This window comes from Varanus komodoensis, unplaced genomic scaffold, assembly GCF_004798865.1.
Source record: "Varanus komodoensis strain SLA01 unplaced genomic scaffold, ASM479886v1 scaffold26, whole genome shotgun sequence".
NCBI classification, from domain to species: Eukaryota; Metazoa; Chordata; class Lepidosauria; order Squamata; family Varanidae; genus Varanus; species Varanus komodoensis.
This window is the reverse complement of record NW_025335684.1, coordinates 13,686,232-13,707,141: the sequence shown is the minus strand read 5'-3', so window position 1 is coordinate 13,707,141 and position 20,910 is coordinate 13,686,232. Positions and strand designations below refer to the sequence as shown.

At 42.8% G+C, this 20,910-nt stretch overlaps 1 protein-coding gene across 11 annotated transcripts in view; it reads left to right on the top strand.

Moving 5' to 3' along the window:
* Positions 1–20,910, top strand: part of CAPN15 (calpain 15) — a 145,180-nt gene that overhangs the window by 19,866 nt on the left and 104,404 nt on the right. For 6 of the 11 annotated variants that reach the window (XR_006415011.1, XR_006415012.1, XR_006415010.1 and 3 more), the window contains one exon: positions 13,570–13,887. The exons of 2 other annotated variants lie outside the window; for them this stretch is intronic. Coding sequence is in view for 5 of the 9 variants with exons in the window: in XM_044433093.1 (XP_044289028.1) it covers positions 13,712–13,887 (176 nt within the window). In the remaining 4 variants the exon portion in view is untranslated. Of the gene's footprint in view, positions 1–10,829; positions 10,881–13,286; positions 13,306–13,569; positions 13,888–16,020; positions 16,167–20,910 lie in introns of those variants that run through there. 3 more of the 11 variants (XM_044433092.1, XM_044433094.1, XM_044433097.1) reach the window with 3 other exon arrangements.

Sequence of the window (20,910 nt, the reverse complement as noted above, 5' to 3'; positions counted from 1 at the left end):
CTATGCCTGTTCCCTCACATTTAATTTCAATATTTCTTCATTGATTCCTGCAACTGCACCAGTTTTATTTCCTAGCATATATTTTGCACCATCAGCTATGATGCTTTTCTATTTATCCCTTCTAAGACCACGATTTTCTACTTATGTGCACACTTTCAAGAATATGCTTTCTGCAGTGGCAGTTTCTGTCAAATGCTGCAGTGTACCCAATTCTTCTGGAATTCTGAAGTTTGAACCCAACTTCCTGATAAATATTGGTAGCTGAGCAGCGTCTATAATGTCAGTACTCCTAATGCCAAAGAAAAAACAAAACTTTTCGCCTTGAGAATCACCAATATGCAGCTCTTCTCCTAGTTCTTCAACACACCTATTGATTGTAGATTGTGAATGCAGATAAACTGACACAACTGACACAAGATGCCTTATCAGAGCACATTTTCTCCATTATTTAACCATGCACTTAACAAATTCACCATCAGTGAGTGGCCTTCCACTCTCAGCAATACACTGCGCAACGTGATAGCTGGACCTCACAGTCAGCAAGTTCTCTTCACTGTGCTTTCTAAAACTATTTTTCTGCGAAAACATTGCCTTTTAAAGAGAATGTAACTTGTTCACTTGCTCCTCTCCCTGATACATTGAGCAGCTCTTGTGAGAAGATTCAGCATGCCTTCCAACATTGTACTCCTTTAATGTGGAGACAGTTTCAAGACATCAGGCAAACTGCTTTATGCTTGTTTAAAACAAGGAAGTACTCAGTACTCCATGTGCCATCAAAGACACAGTGCTCGTCTACCATTTTTTCTTTCTTTTGTTTCTGCACTTTCTTTTGCAGAAACCTCCTTACAGAACGTATAGCAGAGCAGCGGTCACAGAGTTTCAATATTACCCTTGAACAAATAAAAATATGAGACGTGTAGTTTTAGGGGTCTAACCCTTATCCACCCCACTCTGGCATCTGTTAGCTGGGGGTTTCCATTTTGACCATGGCACAGAAGAGAAGAGACCCCTGCCTCTGCAGTTCTCAGGAATATGGGGCCATATGCACAGGCTAGGAAGCATTTTAACAAATGGATTATGACTCTGACCTAGCAGGTGGCAGAGTTGCAGTCCTTAGTACATGGATTACTATGAGATGTATTTCTTAATTAACACACTGCCTTGAGGTTTAAATCTCACTGCTAATATTTTACAAATTGGGGACCCTCTGAAAAGGGGCAGGTAGAGAGAAAGAGGGAATGGAAGGGCAGCCTCCCCCCTGCAGCAGGAGTGGGTGGGAGAGGAGAGGCAAAAGCAAGCAAGGCAAAACGTCAGAGCGACCAGCTCTTGTTGAGGAAGGAAGAACGCTCTTGTCTGAAGCAGCAACTTCACCAGTAAGCTTGGAAGCCACTTGCAGGAGCCTTGATGGGTTGAGCTCTAGAAATGTTCAGTACACAGAACACCTTTCCTTTTTCAAAAAGGCCAGGCCTTTTACTCTCCTTTTCCTGCCTCTTTGCAAAAGCAGACCAGACACCTCATCCAGGCAGCTGCTGTATCTTCCTTGTGCACACGCATGGCCTTTGACATGGTCGTGCATGGAGAGGGGGGGTGAAAGAGCTGCGTGGTAACGGGCACCTGAACATTGCTGGCTAGCAAGGCGCCCCGGATGGCCAAAAGGCTAGTATGGAGGATAAGAGCCGGAAGGAACCACGGAGACCAGAAGAAACACTGCTGCTGTTGTGTTTGTTGTAAGAGAGGGACTGGAGAAACAGCAGTGGATTCTATGGCTTGAGGCAGGAAGAACAGTGTGGGGCTGGGGGAAAATGCCCTGAGGGTGAAAGCAGTGAGCAAGCAGGTTGGAGGGCAGCACAGAAAGAGCTTGGGGCCGCAGGTTGTCAACCCCTGAGTTACAGGTTTTGCATTAGTTGTGTGGGTGTTTGCAGAAGTCTACATTCTGGTTTTAGGGGCCTTTTATTTATCTGTGCTCTTCTTGAAAGCATACTGTTTACTTACATTTTTAAAGTATTGTCAACTGACCTTGGTGCTGATCAGGTTATGAATACAAAACACTTCTCTTTTATGATGCTTTCTGTGTTGAAGATGATTTCCACTCTTCCTGAATGTTTGCAAAGTGTGAGTGGTATTAATGCAGAGCTCAAAATCTTGAGGATTTTCTCCTCTGAGTTTGAGATTATAGTGTTTGGATCTTCAGAGAATCCTTAAGTGCTTCTGGCAATTGGCAGGACAACTAGATTGTTTTGCGCTAAAGATCTCCAGTTCAGCTTCCCCTGGTCTCTAAGGCTATTGTCTGGAAATTCTCGCAGCAGTGGCAGTTGCTTTATTTATTGATTTTAAAAATAATAATTACACCCTCTGTTTCTACATGGTTTTCAATATGGATTACAACATAATTAAAACAGTATATTATAAATAAAGCCATCATGTAAAAACTGAACCTTAGTAATAGTAATAGGTACAGACTTAGGGACAGCAGTGGAAATTAGCAAAATCATGTTAGAAGCCTAACATGGTAATTAGCAAATCATGTTAGAAGCCTATACCCCTAGCAAGCATCCAAAGATACACTTCTGATAAACATTTGAACCAGTTGGTTTGGATGTGGGAGTAGGCAGACTTGCAGATACCCTCCAGACTCTTTTAGAGAATTTGAGGCTAGAACCAGCACTTTGAGTCCTAGTTTGACAGAGATTGCCAATCACTAATGTTTTTAAAGAATGGAGAAAAGTTTTTTTTTTCTTTTTCAGTTAACAGTCTAGTGGATCTATTCTGAAACAGTTGGTGTTTTCTGTTGGCCTTTATAAGGCAGTCCCTGATAAAGCACATTCTAATAGTCCAGACTAGATGTTACTGAAGCATGAATAACTGTGGCCAGACCAGCTGGGGCTGCTTCTGTCCTTCTGCTTCCTTCTGGCTTGGCCATAGTAACCAGGATTGACCTCCCTGTTCAGAACACGCACACGCACCCTAGTCGAAGCCTGCAGATGACCCCCAATCCTTAGTCTGATGCTTGTCGCCATGAGTGTGATAATGGGGGCTGCTGAGGGCCCCTCAGCAGCCAGTGCCTCCATCTGCTGTGCTTCCACTGCATACAAAGGCTATTTAGGTAGACCAACTCCTTGAAGAGTTACCAAAGCTGGATTCAAACCGAAATGGTTCATACCTGCGAACGGCTTATATCAATAGGGAGGAATGCTTGAATATTTAGTTCCCAATAAGAGGAGGACATGTTATTTAAATGCCAGGTTAGATATGGAGCGACAGCAGTAGGTTACTTCTCTGGGGCTAACTAAAGCCTGATGGATAATCACCAGTTGGGTGACTTGAGTAGTGAAGAACCAGCTGCACGCAAACAATACGTGACTCTCAGGTGACCTGAAGGACCCTGGGCACTTGCAGCAGCCTCACTGTGAAGCATGGGGCCGCTCTCCATAGGTCCCTGAACGGCCTGCAGAGACTGAAACAGAGGGAAGCGAGAAGATAAGAGGTGTCAGTGAGTGAGCCATCCGCTTCAGGATCACCTCCATGCTATGATAAATTGTTGAAGGTCTGCCCCAAATTTTGGAAGATGAAACATCAGCTTGAGAGGAGGAGGAAGCTTTCTCTGCTATTTGACTTCCCTGGGTGGCTGCAGTGGGTGGGAAGGGAAGTCTGCTTTTATGGCCCGGACTGAATGAATCCCTGCTGCTCAACTCTATTTTCTTTCCATGGAGAACTTCAGTGGACTTACTGCCTAGTAGATGTTGGTCAAAGCATGACATCAGGGAAGTCCAGGAAATGCTACTTGAATAATTCAGCCTCTGTATGTGAACCATGTCGCTTCTGTCTCAGATGCTATACTTGAGTGTTACTGCATTGTGCAGATTGTTCGTAAGCAACTTTGAGAGGCTGCTGATACTGTAAATATAAGTATTCTGAACAAACCATGACTTAGTCTTGAAGCTTTATTCCTTTTGTGGCCGTGCATGTGAGCAGCTTTTGAATATTGTTCAAAAACAACTGCCTCCTGGTATAGATATTAGAATATTTAATTGTAGTGATGTTGTTGGAATATTCTGATACTCAAAGTTGCCTTGAACCTAGGCCATCTGCTCTGAAAAGCATAGGAAGCAGACTATTTGTCCAGCTAGCCTTTGACAGGCAGTGGCCCTCTGGGGTCTTTGGCAGAGGGTCCTTTACACACCTGCTATCCGATCTTTTCAATTGGAGATGCCAGGGACTGAACTGGGACCTTCAGCATGCAAAGCGCATGGAAAGAACAGAAGCAGAACAATGTTGCTCAGACCAAAGGTCCATCTAGTGCAGCAGTCCATTCATACAGTGACCACCTAGATTGCTGTGGGAAATCCACAGATAGGACATAGGTGCAATAGCAGTTCTCCAGCAACTGCTGACATCTACCACTGAACTATGATCCTTCCTTTCCTTGATTTGAAAGAAGTGGGGACAGGCTGTGATTGGCTAGCTATGAGGCAGAAGGCAATGTACACCTTGGTTTCAGAAATTGGTCCTGATACTGAGTAGGCGGTCTCTGGCAGAGCCTTGATGATGCGTGGCTCCTCCAGGCACCTTTGGACTGCAAGGGATTTGACTTCAGGAGTGGAAAGTGGATTCTATCCCTGCTTCAGCTGTCTGAACTGGCTGCAGATGCAGCTTCTGGCTTTGGTTAACTACCGCCCTGAAGGAATTGAGCATGGCTGGCTGATTGGCTTGTGTGGCTGGACTGGCTGCCTCGGATGAGATGTCCCTCCCCCTTGACATGCATTGTGAGAGGCAAACTCCTCTCTCTTTACTTGGGAGCATCACGTCTCAGAGACTACTGGATAAGCAACCTCTGTGGTGTATTTATCCCACCCACAGGTGTCTTTAATCTGATCTAGAGTACAGAATAACCTGCTGCACTGTTTGTTTCTTTAGTGCTTTTATTCACAATCAGTGATGTGCGTGTGAGAAGAAAAGGCTGTTTGCTGTCGCCGCCGCTGTGGCTGCCACTGTCTTTATCTGACGAGGGGCCTTCAGTGGCTGGGATTAATTGCTTTTTTTCTGGTGGATGCCCTTTTGAGAAAAAGGCGAGCTTCTTGCATGGGACCAGAGAACTTTGCCTGTCTCCCTTCTCTTAGTCTGTTGTAAGTGCTTGCGTAGGGGGAGGAAGGGAGGGAGGAAATGGCTTAGAGAATAGGAAGGAGTAAATTGCTTCATAATAGATCAGTTTATTTGTTCTAAAAATCCTCTTGCAGGCGTAATTAACTGTAACACTTGAAATGTAGTAATTATGCATTAAAACCACAAAAGGAAGCAAAATAGGTGCTTAACTATTTGTTTCTATTAGTTAAATCCCCCATTTGTCTTTTTCCATTGTTATTGCTGCAACATTGGGTCTCCCAAATTAGATTAACTCAAGCAGTGATTTATTTCTTTATATGGGGAGGGCTAATTCTCTCCCCCTCCAAACACACATTTCCTAAAGCCGTTTTTAATTTTTGTAAGAGTCCATTTTCTGCAGTCATTATGGCTTGTTAAATATTTAGCAGGTCTTATTTTGGCATTTCAAGTCTTTGTGTGGCAGGTCCTCTGTCCCCCACAAATTTCACAATCCACTGAACCCACAACTTTGGATGTTTTTCATCTTTACAGCCCTGTGCAAAACAATATATCAGAATACAAACAGTACTGAGGTAGACATATTATTATTATTATTATTATTTAAAGCCTCCATTACTTGACCTGTTGGTTTTCCTTTAGCATGGAAATGATTGTGATTAAAGCATCACCTGGTAAATACACCCTTAAACAAGTACAAGTCCCTCGTACTTTGGAAACAATGACGGAAGCCAATTATTTGTGGTATTTTAATATGCAAGAACCTTTACTGTTCTTGCTGACCTGCAAATCTATCCTATCCAAGAGGTATTTGGCTTGTTCCCATTTTAAAGATGAGGAATGTGAGGATGTGGGCTGGTGCAGGTATAATGCAGCCTTCCCTTAAATATGGCCGAGGTCTTGGGCTTCGGGATTACATACGTCCTTTTCTTCCTGACCTTCCCTCACTGGTCTTCAACATGGTTAAAAGTTCTCTCAGACCTGTTGTGAATTTTGGTGGCGGTTTGCTTTTAGTGGGACATTTAACCTGCGTCAAGCCTTGCTTTGAGATCCTGATTAAGATTAAGCTCTGATTGACATTGGCTATGTTTAATTGAAATCTCAGTGGCCGGGTTCACGCAACATGTTTACAGCTGAGTATGGGTTGAGCATGACTTGTTGAACTATGGGGCTGCTATATTGTATGAACCCAGCTACACTAACTGCTTCGTTAACCATGAGCAACGGATGAAGAGAACCCTTGGCATTTAGGGTAATGAATCGTAAGTTGTTTGTGGTTAACAAAGGTTGGTTTATTAGCGCAGCTGGATTCACATAATGTAACATCCCATAGTTCAGCCACAATCCATGGTTCAAAAACAATCCACATGCAGCCTTGAGTATGAGTTGTTATATTGTGCAAACCCTGCCAATCTTTAACCATGGTTAAGGTTGTTTTCTCACAAATGAAAAAGGAAGGTAAGGGAGGTCTCTGCCATGTCAGTTTTAAGGCAGCTGGAGCTTTCAAGTACACTTCATTGTAATATGATTTTTTGTGTTAACCAATTCAGTCAGTAAAGGATAATCTCAATGTTTTTTGAGAGTAGTGAAGGGGAGAGAGAGTACTAAAAAGTCAGTAAACAAAAATTATCATTAATTTGTTAGAAGGAAAAAGCCAGCAATAAGAATGATCTGCTGTTAAGGCTGAAACACTCTGCCTTAGTGCTGGGTTAGACCAGTAATTTTAAAACTGAGAGTCTTGTTTCTCTAGGGAATTGTAAGTATATGTATGCACAGCCTTAAAATTATAAAGTATGACTGTGGCCAAGTTCCCTAGTCGGAGAAATAAAATGAGCTTTGGTTTCTAGGCTGGTGAAGATTTAGTAACAAATTTTAGTTTACTTTAGCCTAATACGTGAAAGGGTCCTGTGTATGCGTCTTGGCTGAATGGACTCCTTGTTTGCTTCCCTGTTTCCTTTGGCATTTTCCACAACAAGGACTTGTCACAGTATAGTGGTGATACAGTTGCCTGTCAGCTGTGGAGTCCTGGGTTCAAATCCCTCCTCAGCCATGATTGTTGGGTACATTTGGCACAATCTCAGCCTGGGCTACCTCACAGGGCAGTTGTGAGGATCAAGGGGAATGATCCTGAGGTGAGATACCTTGAACTCCATGGAGAGAGAGCAGGATAGGAATGGGAAAAGTAATTATAAATCAAGAAATGCAGAATATTTCTAATTGCTTCTAATTATCTGCAAAAGGAAGTGCCCCTCCCAACATGCAGACTTTTCTTCCCTCTGGTCTTGAGCATGTAGCAGGACCTTAAATATATCCTACACCTCATCTTGCTTCTGTTAACATGCTTGTTTCCCCTGTGTGGACCAATGGTGAGCAGAAAGACAGACTTTTCCTTTTTTCTGTCATCTTCCTGCTTAAAACCCTTTCAACACTTTTCTGGACTTCTGCCATTATAAAATTTGAGGAACTTAGACCATGTGGTTTCAGATCCTGGAGATTCTCTGCATAACATTTTATACGGACATAACAGATTTGCTAGACATGTGGCCTAGAAAATAGCCCTGTATTACTGAACAGTATTGGAGACTTGCAGCTTAGCTTGGGTTATCCTGAACCTATTTATAGATTCCCTTCTTCTGCACTCAGCTGTAGAGCTGCTCTGAGCAGTGTGAAAGGAGGCTTCCGGTTTTCTCTTTCTCCTGCGGCACAGTTGAATGCTCAGCCGTGGGTTCTGACTTCCTCTTATGGAAAGGGTCAGAAGCATTACATTTTGCTGCTTGCAGTTGCCGGCTTGGAACGCAACTTGTGTCTTCCTTAGCAGAATTGGCTGAGCTTCAGTATGCACAGCTGTTTTTCTTTTTCTTTCTGTTTGGTAGGGTAGGGCTGATTGGTTTTGTCATTCTAGTTATAGCAAGAATGCCCAGGGAATTGCGGAAGGGGCTCCAAAGAGTTTACTAGAATTATTATTTATGTAGAAGGACAGCACTATGCTCCAAAAAGATTTGAACATTGTTTGCTCCACCTCTGTTCAGTTCCTGGTGTTTTGCTTGGTGGAAGCCAGGTTTCCACATGCTGCTTTCTTCTTCTTTAGAAAGGCAAGAGGGGGGAAAAGCAGATCTGGGCAGATCTTGGGCACTTCGATGTGCAGTCTGTATCAGGAAGCACCATAAGTGGGAGGAGGTAAACTAAGTGAAGGGTGATATAGCGAGACCTTGAAGGGAGGGTGCCACTCGGGCAGCAGAATAGCACTATCTTAATCAGTTAGCCCAAGGGACCAAAAAGTAATAACATGCAACTTTGGTCTTTTTTTTTTTAAAGTGCCATTTGTGGGCAGTGGGAAAATGTCTGTTTGATTCCTTCAGGCTTTGGTCTTGAAGTCTTCTGAGTTGAAACATGGATGGGATTTTAAAAAATTTTGGCAGTTGTGCTTTAAAAAAAAGCCTTTACAATAATGACAGCAATGTTATCAACACATACTTTATTTCCAAGAGATTTGGCACCGTGCATAGGCTCACTTGCTTGTTTCTAACAAGTGCAGTGCAGTGCACTCGCATGCATATCTGCTCAGTGCTAAGACTCATTGAGTTCAACTGGCCTTTCTCCCAGCTAAGTGTGCATAGCAAGAGCAGGCAACCTGGTGTCCACAAGAGGTTTTGGACTACAGTGCTCAGGATCTCAGATTCCTGTCCCTCGCTGGTTGAGGCTTATAAGTGTTGAGTTGCCTATCCCAGATGTTCAGAATTACAGCTGTAGTCACACAGGCCTGTTCTACATATATAGAAAATAAGTAGAATTCAGATGTAGAAAATAGGACTGTGCCACTTTGGAGTACAGGCAGGAAGAACATGTTTTTAAATGTTTTCTGAAACTCCTTGCAAGGCAACTGTAGGCTGGGCTAGAACCTTTTCCCCTGACGTGGTAATAGTTCTTTTTTGTTTACTTGCAGGATTTAAAAAAAATAACACAAATGATTTAACAGTGATTTTCTGTGGCCTGCAGTCTGCCAAGGTACTGTCTAGTGTGCCGCCTCATTCTACTGCATATATAGACTGGGCCTCAGGTGTTCCTGGCACATATTCACATATATTCTTAAATGCAGGGATGGATACTTTGAAGGTGCTACTTTGCCTTATCTTAAGAGGCAGACTTACAACTCTGCTTTGGAGTTGTGCTATTCAACTCCAATTCTGTGTCTCCATGTGGTAATGCTGTTCCAGCTTGCTTTCTCTTCCACATGGCAACTGGAACTCAGGGAACTCATTCTCAAAATGCAGGCTACTAAATATGAAATAATGATCTGTTTCACATGTCACAGCAACCCAGAATAAATGCAGCAAGAGCAATTTCTCTCTCTCTTTCCTTCTCATAATTTTAGTTTAACTGTACTACTTGTTCACTTGATCCTTTCCCACCCAACATAGATCCAGATAGTAAAGACTTCCACATCCCTACTTAAGAGACATGCCTATTTTCAGATACATATTTAATCCCCAAAGTTTCCCCCATTTTCAGAAAGTTTAACACACTAAGCTATGACTTGAGCAACTTGGGATCCACAAAGTGATTCTTAAAATGCTATGTGGCAGAAATAGTCATTTGGTTGCAAACATGGATCTGCAGCTGTTGCAAAATAGAAGCATGTGTGTGCATGCGCCCATATGTGGGAAAAAGTGAGAAATGAAAGGTATGTGTGGGGAGAGGATAGACTTTTGCTCTACAGTATCTTCTTCCAGCTGCTTCAAGAGGAAATAGCACATGAGAGATAAATTAAATGCCTCTGCCAACAGGTTTCACCCTCCTCATAAACCTTGTGGATATATGCAGTTTTTAAGTATAGAAGGAGTGGCTGATTCTCAGACTTGTATCTGCTGTTCAAAATCTAGGTTCTTCCCCAGTGGGGAAGCAGTTTTCTTTAGCCTCTTGCTGTACTTTAAATGTAATATTGACATCTTCAGACATTTGGCTTAGCTGTGTCTGCTGGAGGATAAAGATGATGTCCCCACATAGCCACAAGAACCCTTTGCTAAACTCTTTGGGGCACGTTCAACTGAACTGATCCAGTCTGTATAGTGAGGCCCTATCATTTTCTTCCATTATGTAAAATTCTTGTTTGTTTCATGTCATTATGCATGAGAAACTATTGTTTGTAGAGGTAATTACTCCTTATAATTACACTTGATTTCACAAGCCACAAGATTTTATCTGTAGATCAGGGCTTTAACACCCCCGCCCCCAACTAATGCTAGGGACTAAATCCAGTTCTCTGGCATTACCTGGATGGCTGTGCCCCCTCTTTCTGCTTTCACCTCTTTTTCCCAGTCACCAATAGTTGGTGGTTTCCTGGTCTTTGCACATTTTTCTTCCTTTCCAAAATGTGAACATGCCTCTTCTAAGATTTACTTATTGGCACCAAGAGTTTATTCCCATCTACTGGTGGAATGCCCCGTAAAACTTCTCGAAGCAAGGTTGTGTGCTCCTTTGTAGATCCTAGGAGTTACGTTGAAGAGCCATGGCTCTTGCTGAAAGTTGTTGACTGTTTGCCAATTAGTTCAAGTTTGCAGTCTCCCTGCTGAACAGTTGAGACCCTCCAGCTGTGTTGGACTGTGAGTTCTGTCATCTCCAGCCAGCACGGCCACTGGGAAAGGTTGACGTTTACAAACGGGCACCAGGCTGGGGAAATCTGACATATGCAAGCTGGTGTCATATAGGTCTCTCTCTTGGTCATGTTTTGGCAGAGCTGGTCCATGCAGATCTTTGGAAGGAGAGCAGAAAGCAGCAGACGGAAGGTGTACAAACATTATTTCCTTTTTTTCCTTCTGGGATCGCTTTGTGCTTGCTTCTTTCTTCCATGGTGTTCAAGGGATATGCTTTTCTTCAGCATAAACCAGCTTCCTCTTCCATTTGGGTCTGTCACTGTCTGAAGTAGTTAAGGTGCACCAGTGTGATGTGGTGGTGACAGTGCTGGACTGGAACTTGGCAGGCCTGGGTTCTCGTTGCCACTTGGCCATGGAGCTCACTGAGTGAGGTTGTCATAGTCTTTCCACCTAACCTACCTCATAGGGTTTATTTATTTAAGTAAAACATTTTTACCCCGTCCATTGTGAAACATGCCTCAGGATGGCTTACAAAGGTTAAAATAGTAATAATATTTATTTAAAACTTTTATATGCCGTCACCACATGCCTCGGCATCTCAGGGTGGCTCATAAATGTACAATTAAAAACAATAAAACAATACAAATTCCATAAAATTATATAAAAACAAAACAAAAAAGCATCTGTTAACAATAAAAATATTAATTTTTAAAAGCAATTAAATAAAAAGGTTTTAACCTGGCACTGAAAAGAATATAAAGTCGGCGCCAGGTGCACCTCTCCAGGGAGTGCATTCCATAATCTGGGCGCCACTGCAGAGAAGGCCCTGCTCCGGGTAGTTGTTATTTTTATCTCCTTTAAAGAGGGCTCCCAGTGCAAAACCTCTCCCGCAACTCCTAAGCACCATGAGGGCATGTAAGGGAAGAGGCGCTCCTTCAGGTATCCTGGTCCCAAGCCATTCAGGGCTTGATAGGTTAAAACCAGTACTTTGAATTGGGCCCGGACTTCAACTGGAAGTCAGTGTAGCTGGTAGAGGACTGGCATTATATGAGAATAACGATTGGTCCCTGTCAGCAACCTGGCAGCTCTGTTCTGTACCAGCTGAAGTATCCGGACCATCTTCAAGGGCAGCCCCACATAGGGCACATTACAGTAATCCAACCAGGAGGTTACCAGAGCATGAATCACCATTGCTAGGCAGTGCTTGTCCAGGTAAGGGTGCAGTTGGTGGATCAGCCGAAGCTGTAGGAAAGCGCTCCTTGCCACCACCGCCACCTGGGATTCCAGTGACAGCTCTGGGTCAAGGAGCACTCCCAAGCTGCGGACCCTGTCCTTTAGCAGGAGTGCTACCCCATCCAGGACAAGGTCAAAGTCACTTACCTGAAACTGCGATCCACCCACCAACAGGACTTCTGTCTTATCTGGATTGAGGCTCAGTTTATTGGCCCTCATCCAGCCCATTACCTCAGCCAGGCACTGATTCAGCAGAGCCACCACCTCACCTGGAGTAGATGTAAATGAGAGATAGAGCTGGGTGTCATCCGCCCAATATTATTATTATTATTATTATTATTATTATTATTATTATTATTGGTTGTTGTCATAAGGGTGAAATACTGTGGGAAGAAAGGTAGGGATAGATATAAATATCATGTGCTACTGCTGATGAAGACACTACTATTGGGTGAGGGGTGTAGTAGAAGTTAATTATCTTTAAAGTGCAATCCTGCGCATGCTTAGAGAGAGAGGCACTGTAATTCCCAGCATTTTCCAGCCAGCAGTACTGAGCGAGAAATGTTGGGAATTGCAGGAGTTTTTTTCCTGTGTAAACATGCAAAGGATTGTGACCTTGCCCTGCGAGATACAGCTATATAGGCATGTGTTGGGGAATAAAAAGGAAAATCCCTCCCACACTTCAGTCACCCTTTTGCCATTTCCAGACTAATTTGTGTAAATAGGCTTTTTATTGGTCCTAACTTTTTAAGACCTACAGGAAGAGTGTTTCCTATCCTGCTAGGGCAATAGTCCCTTTATATTGTATTGGCGACTGCAGTGGTTCGCTAACTTTCTCCCCCCAGTTAACTTTTTCCATAATAACTTGCTTGTTGAGGAAACCTGGTACATCTGCTGTGGAACTTCCTGCCTGTTACAGAGGATTCTGGGATATGTTTTAGGAAGCTTGCTCAGTTTGCACAGTGCACTGGCCTGACCTTTAGGAAGGGGCATGTGCCCCTCCACCAGTGCTCAGTGCCCCCCCCCCCACTACTAAAGATTGCAGTGGATATTGAGCAACTGGCAAATGGTCTTCTAAGGAAGTTTGCCTGCTGTCATTGATCTTCTCACATGGTTGTCCCCATTAAGCTTTCTAGTAAGCGAAGGGTGGGCAACTTGTGGCTCTCCAGATGTTTTGGGCTGCAGCTCCCATCAGTCTTAGCTAGCATAGCTAGTGGTGAGGGATCATGGGAGTTCTTGGCTAAATATTCTGGGGGGGGGGGACAAGTTGCCCTCCTTTGCAGTAAACTTCAGAGCTCTGCAGAACACGGCTTGAAAACTGTCGATCTTCCCTTTTCCAGCTTTCATAGAGAGAAGTGCTGAACTGGAGAAAGGAACGTTTAAGGTACCCTTCCAGACTTGTGAATAGGACAACATACCCAGAGGAGCATCTTCCATTTTTCTCATCTCACTCCATGCAAGCAAGTTTGAAAAGGCTTGCTTAATTTTGAATGAAATATGCCATGTTGGCAATTTTGGGTACCATCTCTGTTTTTAACAGACTCTTAGAAATGTCATGTCATTGTTTTTTTTCAAAAAGTCATACCTTCTTTCTCTCTCTCTCTCTTCTCCCTGTTCTCTTGTTTTGTGTTTTTCTTTTTCCAATCAGCAACAGCTTCCCTTTCTCCAGTGTTGGGAATATTTACACCAATCCATGCTGCAGCTCCTCACTCTTTCTGGCCGACTGCTCGTGCCGCTGGCTTGGACCTAACCTAGGATAAATCTGGGCCCAGCCGGGGTTGGGGGGAGCCATGGGCAGCTCAGCATCATCGCTGGCCGCCGAGACGGAGTCGGACCATGGTTTCACTGGCCCAGCCTACCCAGGGCACCTGGCTGCAAGTTGGTATAGAAGTAGCCACAATGGCCCAGTTTGGGAAAGTGCTCTTATAACACGGCAGCATCAGCACATGACTCACCGGGCACGCAGGTAAGAAAGCAGGGGAAGGACCTGGATTGCATACCTCTCAACTCTGTTTTAAACCAAGGAATGTGGGATTAGCCACTGTGCCAACAAAGACTGCAACAGAATCTCTGTTGACTCCCCGTCTTCATTAACTCTGTATGTTTTGTTTTTGTTTTTAAAGCAACAACACTAACCAGCTGTGTGTGTTGAAATCTGCACTGCCCAGGGCTGCTTCCTGATGTGCATGACATCGGAACTGGCTATTTAAGGCCTGAGATCTCAGGCTGGATCAATGTTTTGAAGACCTAGGTACCAACATCCAGTGTTAGGAGGCAACGTCATATTTTCAATGTGAAAATTTGCCTGTGGAGAGACATTACTTTGAACTTCAGATTCATAACTAGGCACCAGCATCTAATCTTTTCCCAGCTGGGGGATTCAGTGCCTTTACACATTTTTACACTGTGCTAGGTTGCTAGGGCCTGCTTCTTGTTTGTGAATTGGATGTAAAAATGGTTATCATATCATCAGCAAAGGATTGTCTAGAACTCCAAAATTCGAAACATGCTACTCATAGTTGTGAGAATGAGACTTTCCCAGAAAAGCTGCTCTGGGCTCTGTGTGCATAAACCTCTAAGCCCTCTATAGGCAAAGAAGACAATCTGGACATGTGACAATAGCTCTAATTATTAGTAGGCAGCAGGAAGCTTTGGATTGGTCAGGACTTGTTTAACGCAGTTTCAATCTATTTGTTTCAGCCGTTAGCCCTAGCAAAATCAATATTTGCAGTGTATAGTATTGTAAGCAGTTTACAAATTACAGTATACATTGGCTGAGGACACAGCCTCTTTAACAAAGTCTGCGCAGGTTCTGTCCAAAGCAAAAAACAAAGAAACTAGTTCCTGAACAATTGCCATATTTATATTGATAAGAAGGAAATGCTGTCTTTTGTTATTTGACAAAATGCAAATGTTACAGCCTTTTAAATTTCTAAAACAATTTCCTCACATACATAAGACTGAGGGCAATTGAATTAGTAATGTCCCATCCTAAATTTGATTGTTTCCATGGACACAAAACTGCAGTATGTTTGTTATCTGTTTGTGATACAGAAGCCAAAATCTTGTTCTCTTGCAGGGAAATGTAGCCAATTCAATCAAGTCGGTCTTCTATTTCATGGTCCTTTTATGGCCAGCAGAGCACTTCTTGCACTGTGTGTTTCAGCCTCCATTTTCTTCAGCTCACACTCCCAAATTCATTTCTGGACTTAAGGGACCCAGAGCTAGAGAATGTTCTCCAGGTCCAGATGTGGACATGGACACCTGTGGTCCTGATCTAGCTGGAGGACTGACATGGTTCACCTTCGCATTGGGGAGGAAAGGCCTGAAAGGCACCTGCTGCCTCCTGATAACTAGGGTACTGTTTTTATGACAAATAGAATTTGATACCAAAAATAGACCATGAGAGCAATTTGCTTTTCTCTATCTACATGTTATCCTTTGTGAAGCCTACCAATCAAGCAGCTGGTTAGCAAATATTCATGCTTGCTCATCCCATCACTTTTCCCTGCGATTAAGATTTGATTTCTCAGTTGGGGGGGTGGTGACTTGCATTTAGTCTTTTTGCAGGTTGAGAGATATGTTGAAAGCATCTAACAGTGTGCTGCCCGTGTAGTGTGCTAAGAATTTTGGAGCTTCTGAGTATTGCTTGCTTTTTATTCTTGCTTGCTTTTGCTGTACTGCTTGCTGAATGTCTGTGTGCCTTCTTGAGCCTGTATGGAGACTACTGCCTGCTTGAAAACAATGACTAGCTTCTATCCTTAAGCTGCCTTGGCCTGGGAGGCATTTGCTCTGTGCTGACTGTGTGGTTCACGCTTTTCCTGCAGCCCCAAAGAGTTTGCTGCTCACATCCTCTTTGATGCCGAAATTTGTGCAAATTAATTGTATGATTGAATTCTTTTTCAATGTTGCTGTAGATTTTCTGTCACTGTTTCAATGGTAGCATCATAGCCCACCCCTCTGTGTGTGTGTGTGCTGGGTGACCAAGATGTTGGTAAGGAAGTTTCTTATAACCTCTGGGAGTTTCATACAACCTTGACTAGTTTTCTGCTATGCAAGTGTATTACTTTCCACAACCATTTTTTATTCTTTATTTGAGCTTTTAAAACTTCCCATGATGGAGAGGAAGAAGCAGTGCATAGGCGAAGGAACAAGACCTTCAGAGATAAGCTTTTGAATAGTGGAGACTGAGATGGGAAAGGCATCAATTATAAACAGCAGCCGCTGACCGTCAAATACGAAGATGTATGTAGCAAGATTCTGTAAAAGATTTTTTCTCTGCACACAGCTACTTCAGAATGCACTGATAGCTTCAACTAGGAATTCCATGTTACCTACCTTTGCGTACTAAAAACCTTCAATGGTAAGGTGGCACATCATTGGATGCCCAAGCTTGGAGTCAACATTGCTACTTGTCAGGCTTTGAGGGTGGCCCCAGTTTGGTGATTGTAGCATATTAATGTGGTTAATGGAGTTTTCCAGCTGTATGATTTTTTTGCTTTGCTTTGAAACGTGTTGGAAAGCAGAGAGGAAAAGCTAGCTTGCACTAGGGCTTTATCAAAACATGGCAATTGATATGACATGAGTGGTAGACATATCTCATCTAGGCAGGAATCCAGGAAAATTTAATTATGGGCTATGGCTTTATGTTGGCTTGTTTGCTCATAAAATCATCTATTGCATTTGGAATTTACCCTTGAATGAGCTCAGGGTCCTAGAGCGCACGTGGTGGCATAGTTAGAGCGTCGAGCTAAGAGCATAGAGTTCAAAAGTCAAGGAACTCATCAAATGGCCTTGTCTGGTCATTCTGATCCTTTCTCTTTCTGTCAAGCCTACTCTACAGCTTGGTTGTAAGAATAAATTGAGCATGGGAAGAGTCTTGTAGCCACCTTGAGATCTTCAGAGAAAAGAGTAGGCTAAAAGTCTAAATTAAAACACTGTGAAAGGGTTCAGCTTGAGGGATCAAGATCTCCCAGTGAGACAAGCCTCTGGAGCTGAGGGCTCTCTTGTGCTGCTATGATACTCTGCCCATCACAGCATTTGAGCTGGGAGAAGAGTTGGACATGTCTGTGCAAGGCTGCTTACTCATTCCTTTTCTTTGGGCATTTTGTATCCAGGTATACCAGTTTTGTACGAGGAGTGCTTTTTCCTTTTGCTTTCTGGTTGCACAAAATGACACTTACAGATTTGCTAGCACAGTGAAACCTTTTTAGGTTGGTCAAGATTGCACTGCTGAGCCTCCTTGCAAGTAGTTTGCTACTGAAAGATCCAAAGATCCATCTACAGGAAAGATGACAAGCAAAGCTGTTAGTGCACTGGCATTTCCCGGGATCATTTTTTGCGGACCAAGTGTTTCTGACTCTCAGTAGTTTAACAATTGCAAGTCAAATTGCAAGGATCTACAGGTCCTTGGTCCACCTAGTTCAGTACTGTCCACACGAACTGGCAGCAGCTCTCCAGCATTTCAGGCATGAGTTTTCCAACTCCTGCTTCGAGATGCCAAGGACTGAATCTGGGACCCACACCCCTACTGAAATATGCAAATTATCTCTGATGGGGTGGAGTGATAAGTAATTGTCTCCTTCCCATGTCACCATTTCATTCCTGACTAGGTGGTGGAACTTTTATGTTCTAGCTGAAAAACCAAGCAAATTCCACAATCCTGGAATTTGTCTACTCTTCTTCTAGTAGCATGACCATTCCAGTGTTATCCTTGTGAATCAGAAGGACAGATTTGTGGAGGTGGAGAGGGCATGTAAGACATATTACTAGAAGGAGCAGGTGATAAAAAGAGCAATGTGATTCAAATTTTATATCTAGAATAACTTCCAAGACACACACAACAATGAATGCACGTTGCATATAAATGTGTGGGGAAACTGGAGGATAGCCGTGAGAGATTCACCAGGAAGCTGTGTGGGGAAACCTTCCCTTTAAGCTAGACAAAGAGGAAAAGAAACCCAGAAGTGCCTGTGGAACTGGTGGCATCTTCCGATTTATTGGCTACCTCCAGTGTTTCTCTTAGGGACGAAAACAACAATATGCTAATACCTCTGTGAAAACTAACTAAAATGTCACAAAGCTGAGAAGAGACTTTTAAGTTCTTTAGAACTCTTCATCAGACTGCGTGTTGAGTAAAACAAGGTCATGTGGGTAGGGAAATATGGCTCTAATGTGTTGTCCCAGAGCCTAGAGTGCATAAGAGTCTTAAGATGGCATTCAAGAGGACAAAACAAGATTAGCCTCATTAGGAGTGAGGCAGATTTCAGGATGCATGAAAGGGTATGGACAAAGGAGCAAAAATGACTGATCCTCCATCTTTATGTTTATAGTTTGATGATATCGTATCTAGTAGTTGATTTTATCTTCACCATTAAGTTCATTGTGAGTTAGAAAATAGAAGTGAAGAAAGAGATGACAATCTTTATTTTAACAAGTCTGGAAATTACTCCTAGGTGGTACACTATACACAGAGCCCATAGAGGCCAACTGGGGTATTATCTTGTGATGGCGAGGTATTTTGCTCTGTCTCCACTATGCTTCTCCCTGTCAAGCCCCATTTTCATGTGACAGAAGTTCATTATGATGCACCACAGTGCTTCTGGTTTTATTTCAAGGCAGGTGGAATGGCATATGGGATGCTCTTTGACACATGTCCCAATTAGGGTGCACAGACAGTTTTTGTTTTGTTTCAAACAGAAAAACAAATAAACCTTAGAGGAAGGAGTTTTGCTCCTGCTAACCTGTCTTTTGATTTCCATTTTCAAAGAGCTTGGCCCAACAGGAATCAGATCTTGTTTTTGTGCAGTCAGTCTGAAACTGGAGATAGACTCGGCTTTTCCTGTGGAATTCTTATCATTCAAGCCAGCCTATGAATTAATCTGCAAGTCTGGCAAAAACATTTTTGACCATTGTTTTCCGAGTATTCATTAGACTAGTGTTGTGCTGAGATTTCTAGGTAGAGCAAGATAAGGGAGGAGATGTTGTCCAGTTTCTGTAATAGCTAGGACAATGCAGGTGCTGTTAAACTGTTGGGAAGTCATCTTCCTTTAGCTTGGCGACTAAAGGAAGACATAAAGCAGAGACACAAACCAGAGTGCTAATTTGCATACTTACTGGTACATCATTTGTGTGGGTGTGGTATAATCCTAGGCCCCTGCCCATGGGTGTGTTGTGTTGCTTAACTGATGCTGCTCAGCTAAACTTGACTTAAGACTAGAAGCCATTGTATTAAAGAATGTTTTGTTTTTAGAGATAATTCTTTATTTAACTTTAGTGTAGAAAATTAATCTTGTTCATTATATTTGTATCCTGCCTTGACTCCAAGGGCAGTCTATATGATGTCTTATCTCTCAGCTTTTCCACTTCAATGGAAGATCCCATGCTCCACTTGAAAGATTTTTTTTTTAAGATTGTACCTACAGGCAAAAATGGAACTCTTGTTTTCCTTTTTAAAGAAAATAATACCAAATAATGTGAAAATCTAGGGAATCCTCTGTTCTGAGATGAGGGAGTACTCTGTCAGGATTTCAGATCTGCAAAGGATCCAAAGGAAGCATACAGCCAAGCACTCAACAATTTATTAATAGCAAACAGGTATTTCTAAATACAGCAGTGCTAAAGGGCAGCCAGAATAGACCAATTACAAAAGAACAGAGCATATACAGAGTGTTTTGTGGCATTGATGCCACATAGGCATTGCAGGGAGGGCAACTTAACTTTGAATGGATTATATACAAAAACACACAAGGAAAATACAGAAACATTAAGAAATGATCAGGTAACATTATAACACCTGGGAAGCTTGAGTAACAAATTAAAAAGAAAACAATCAAAAGTTACAGAATTTAACAAGTTTCGATGTTTGCTTTTACAGTCTGGGGTAAGAAATGCCATAAAGACAAAGAGTAAACTGGTTTAGTATTTAGATAGCAAGTGGAGGTTCTAACAAGAGACCCATGCCACATACAGCTGATTAGTGAATTGATACATTTTATGGATTAGAACTGGGTATATTGTAACTTCCCCCTGCAGGGAATTTCACTAGCTGACTGGTGATTCATCCTGAGGCCCATCTTTATTCCCATAGACAAAGCCTGGATGGAAAAGCCTGGACATTTGGGGGCTGTAGGAAGGAAGGCAAAGATTTCTTTAATTCAAAATATAAAACTATAACTTTTACTAGTACAACTCCAACAGCTCCCACATTGAGTACTTGTGATGCTAATGTGCTATCTTTGATTCCTGTGAGCCATATGAGTTTGAAACTGATGCCATCTTGTTTTCTCACTTTTTCTATTGGGAAGTAGAGCTTTCATGGCAGAGAGAACTGGAAAACTCTGCAAATGGTTCTTTGGCTGCCTGTTTTTTTGGCAGTACAATGAGTGTAAACATTTGAAAAGTGGCATCTCTTTCTTGCTCTGCTGTCTGTGGTGCATGCCAAAGTGAACTGGTGCCAAGTGCCAGGACATTTGTATTTGGAACAACAGCTGTGAGTGGCCACTGTTAATAATCATAGAGTGGTAGAGCTGGAAAGGGCCAGAAGGCCATCAGGTCGAGCCCCCTGCTCTGTGCAGGACTCTGAATTAAACCATCCCTTTCCGATGGCTGTCCAGTTGCATCTTGAATGCCTCTGGGGTGGGAGAGCCAGCCCACAGTCTCCTGGGATAATCAGTTCCATTGTCATTACTGCTCTAAGAGTCAGGGAATTTTTCCTGATACCTAGCTGGAATCTGGCTTCCTGTGACTTGAGCCCATTTTTCCATGTACTGCACTGTGGGATGATCATGAAGGGACCTTGTCCTTTCTCCTTGTGATAGTCTTTCAAGTACTGGAAGAGTGCTGTCGTTTGTTTGTTTAGCTTAATATTTATATGTTGCCCCATGTGCTTTATTGCTAAATAAATAAATAAATGAGAAATGTCATTGCTCTGGACAGTTTATGAGAAATTAAAACCAACCATACGTAATATTGACTAGGGCAGCATGTT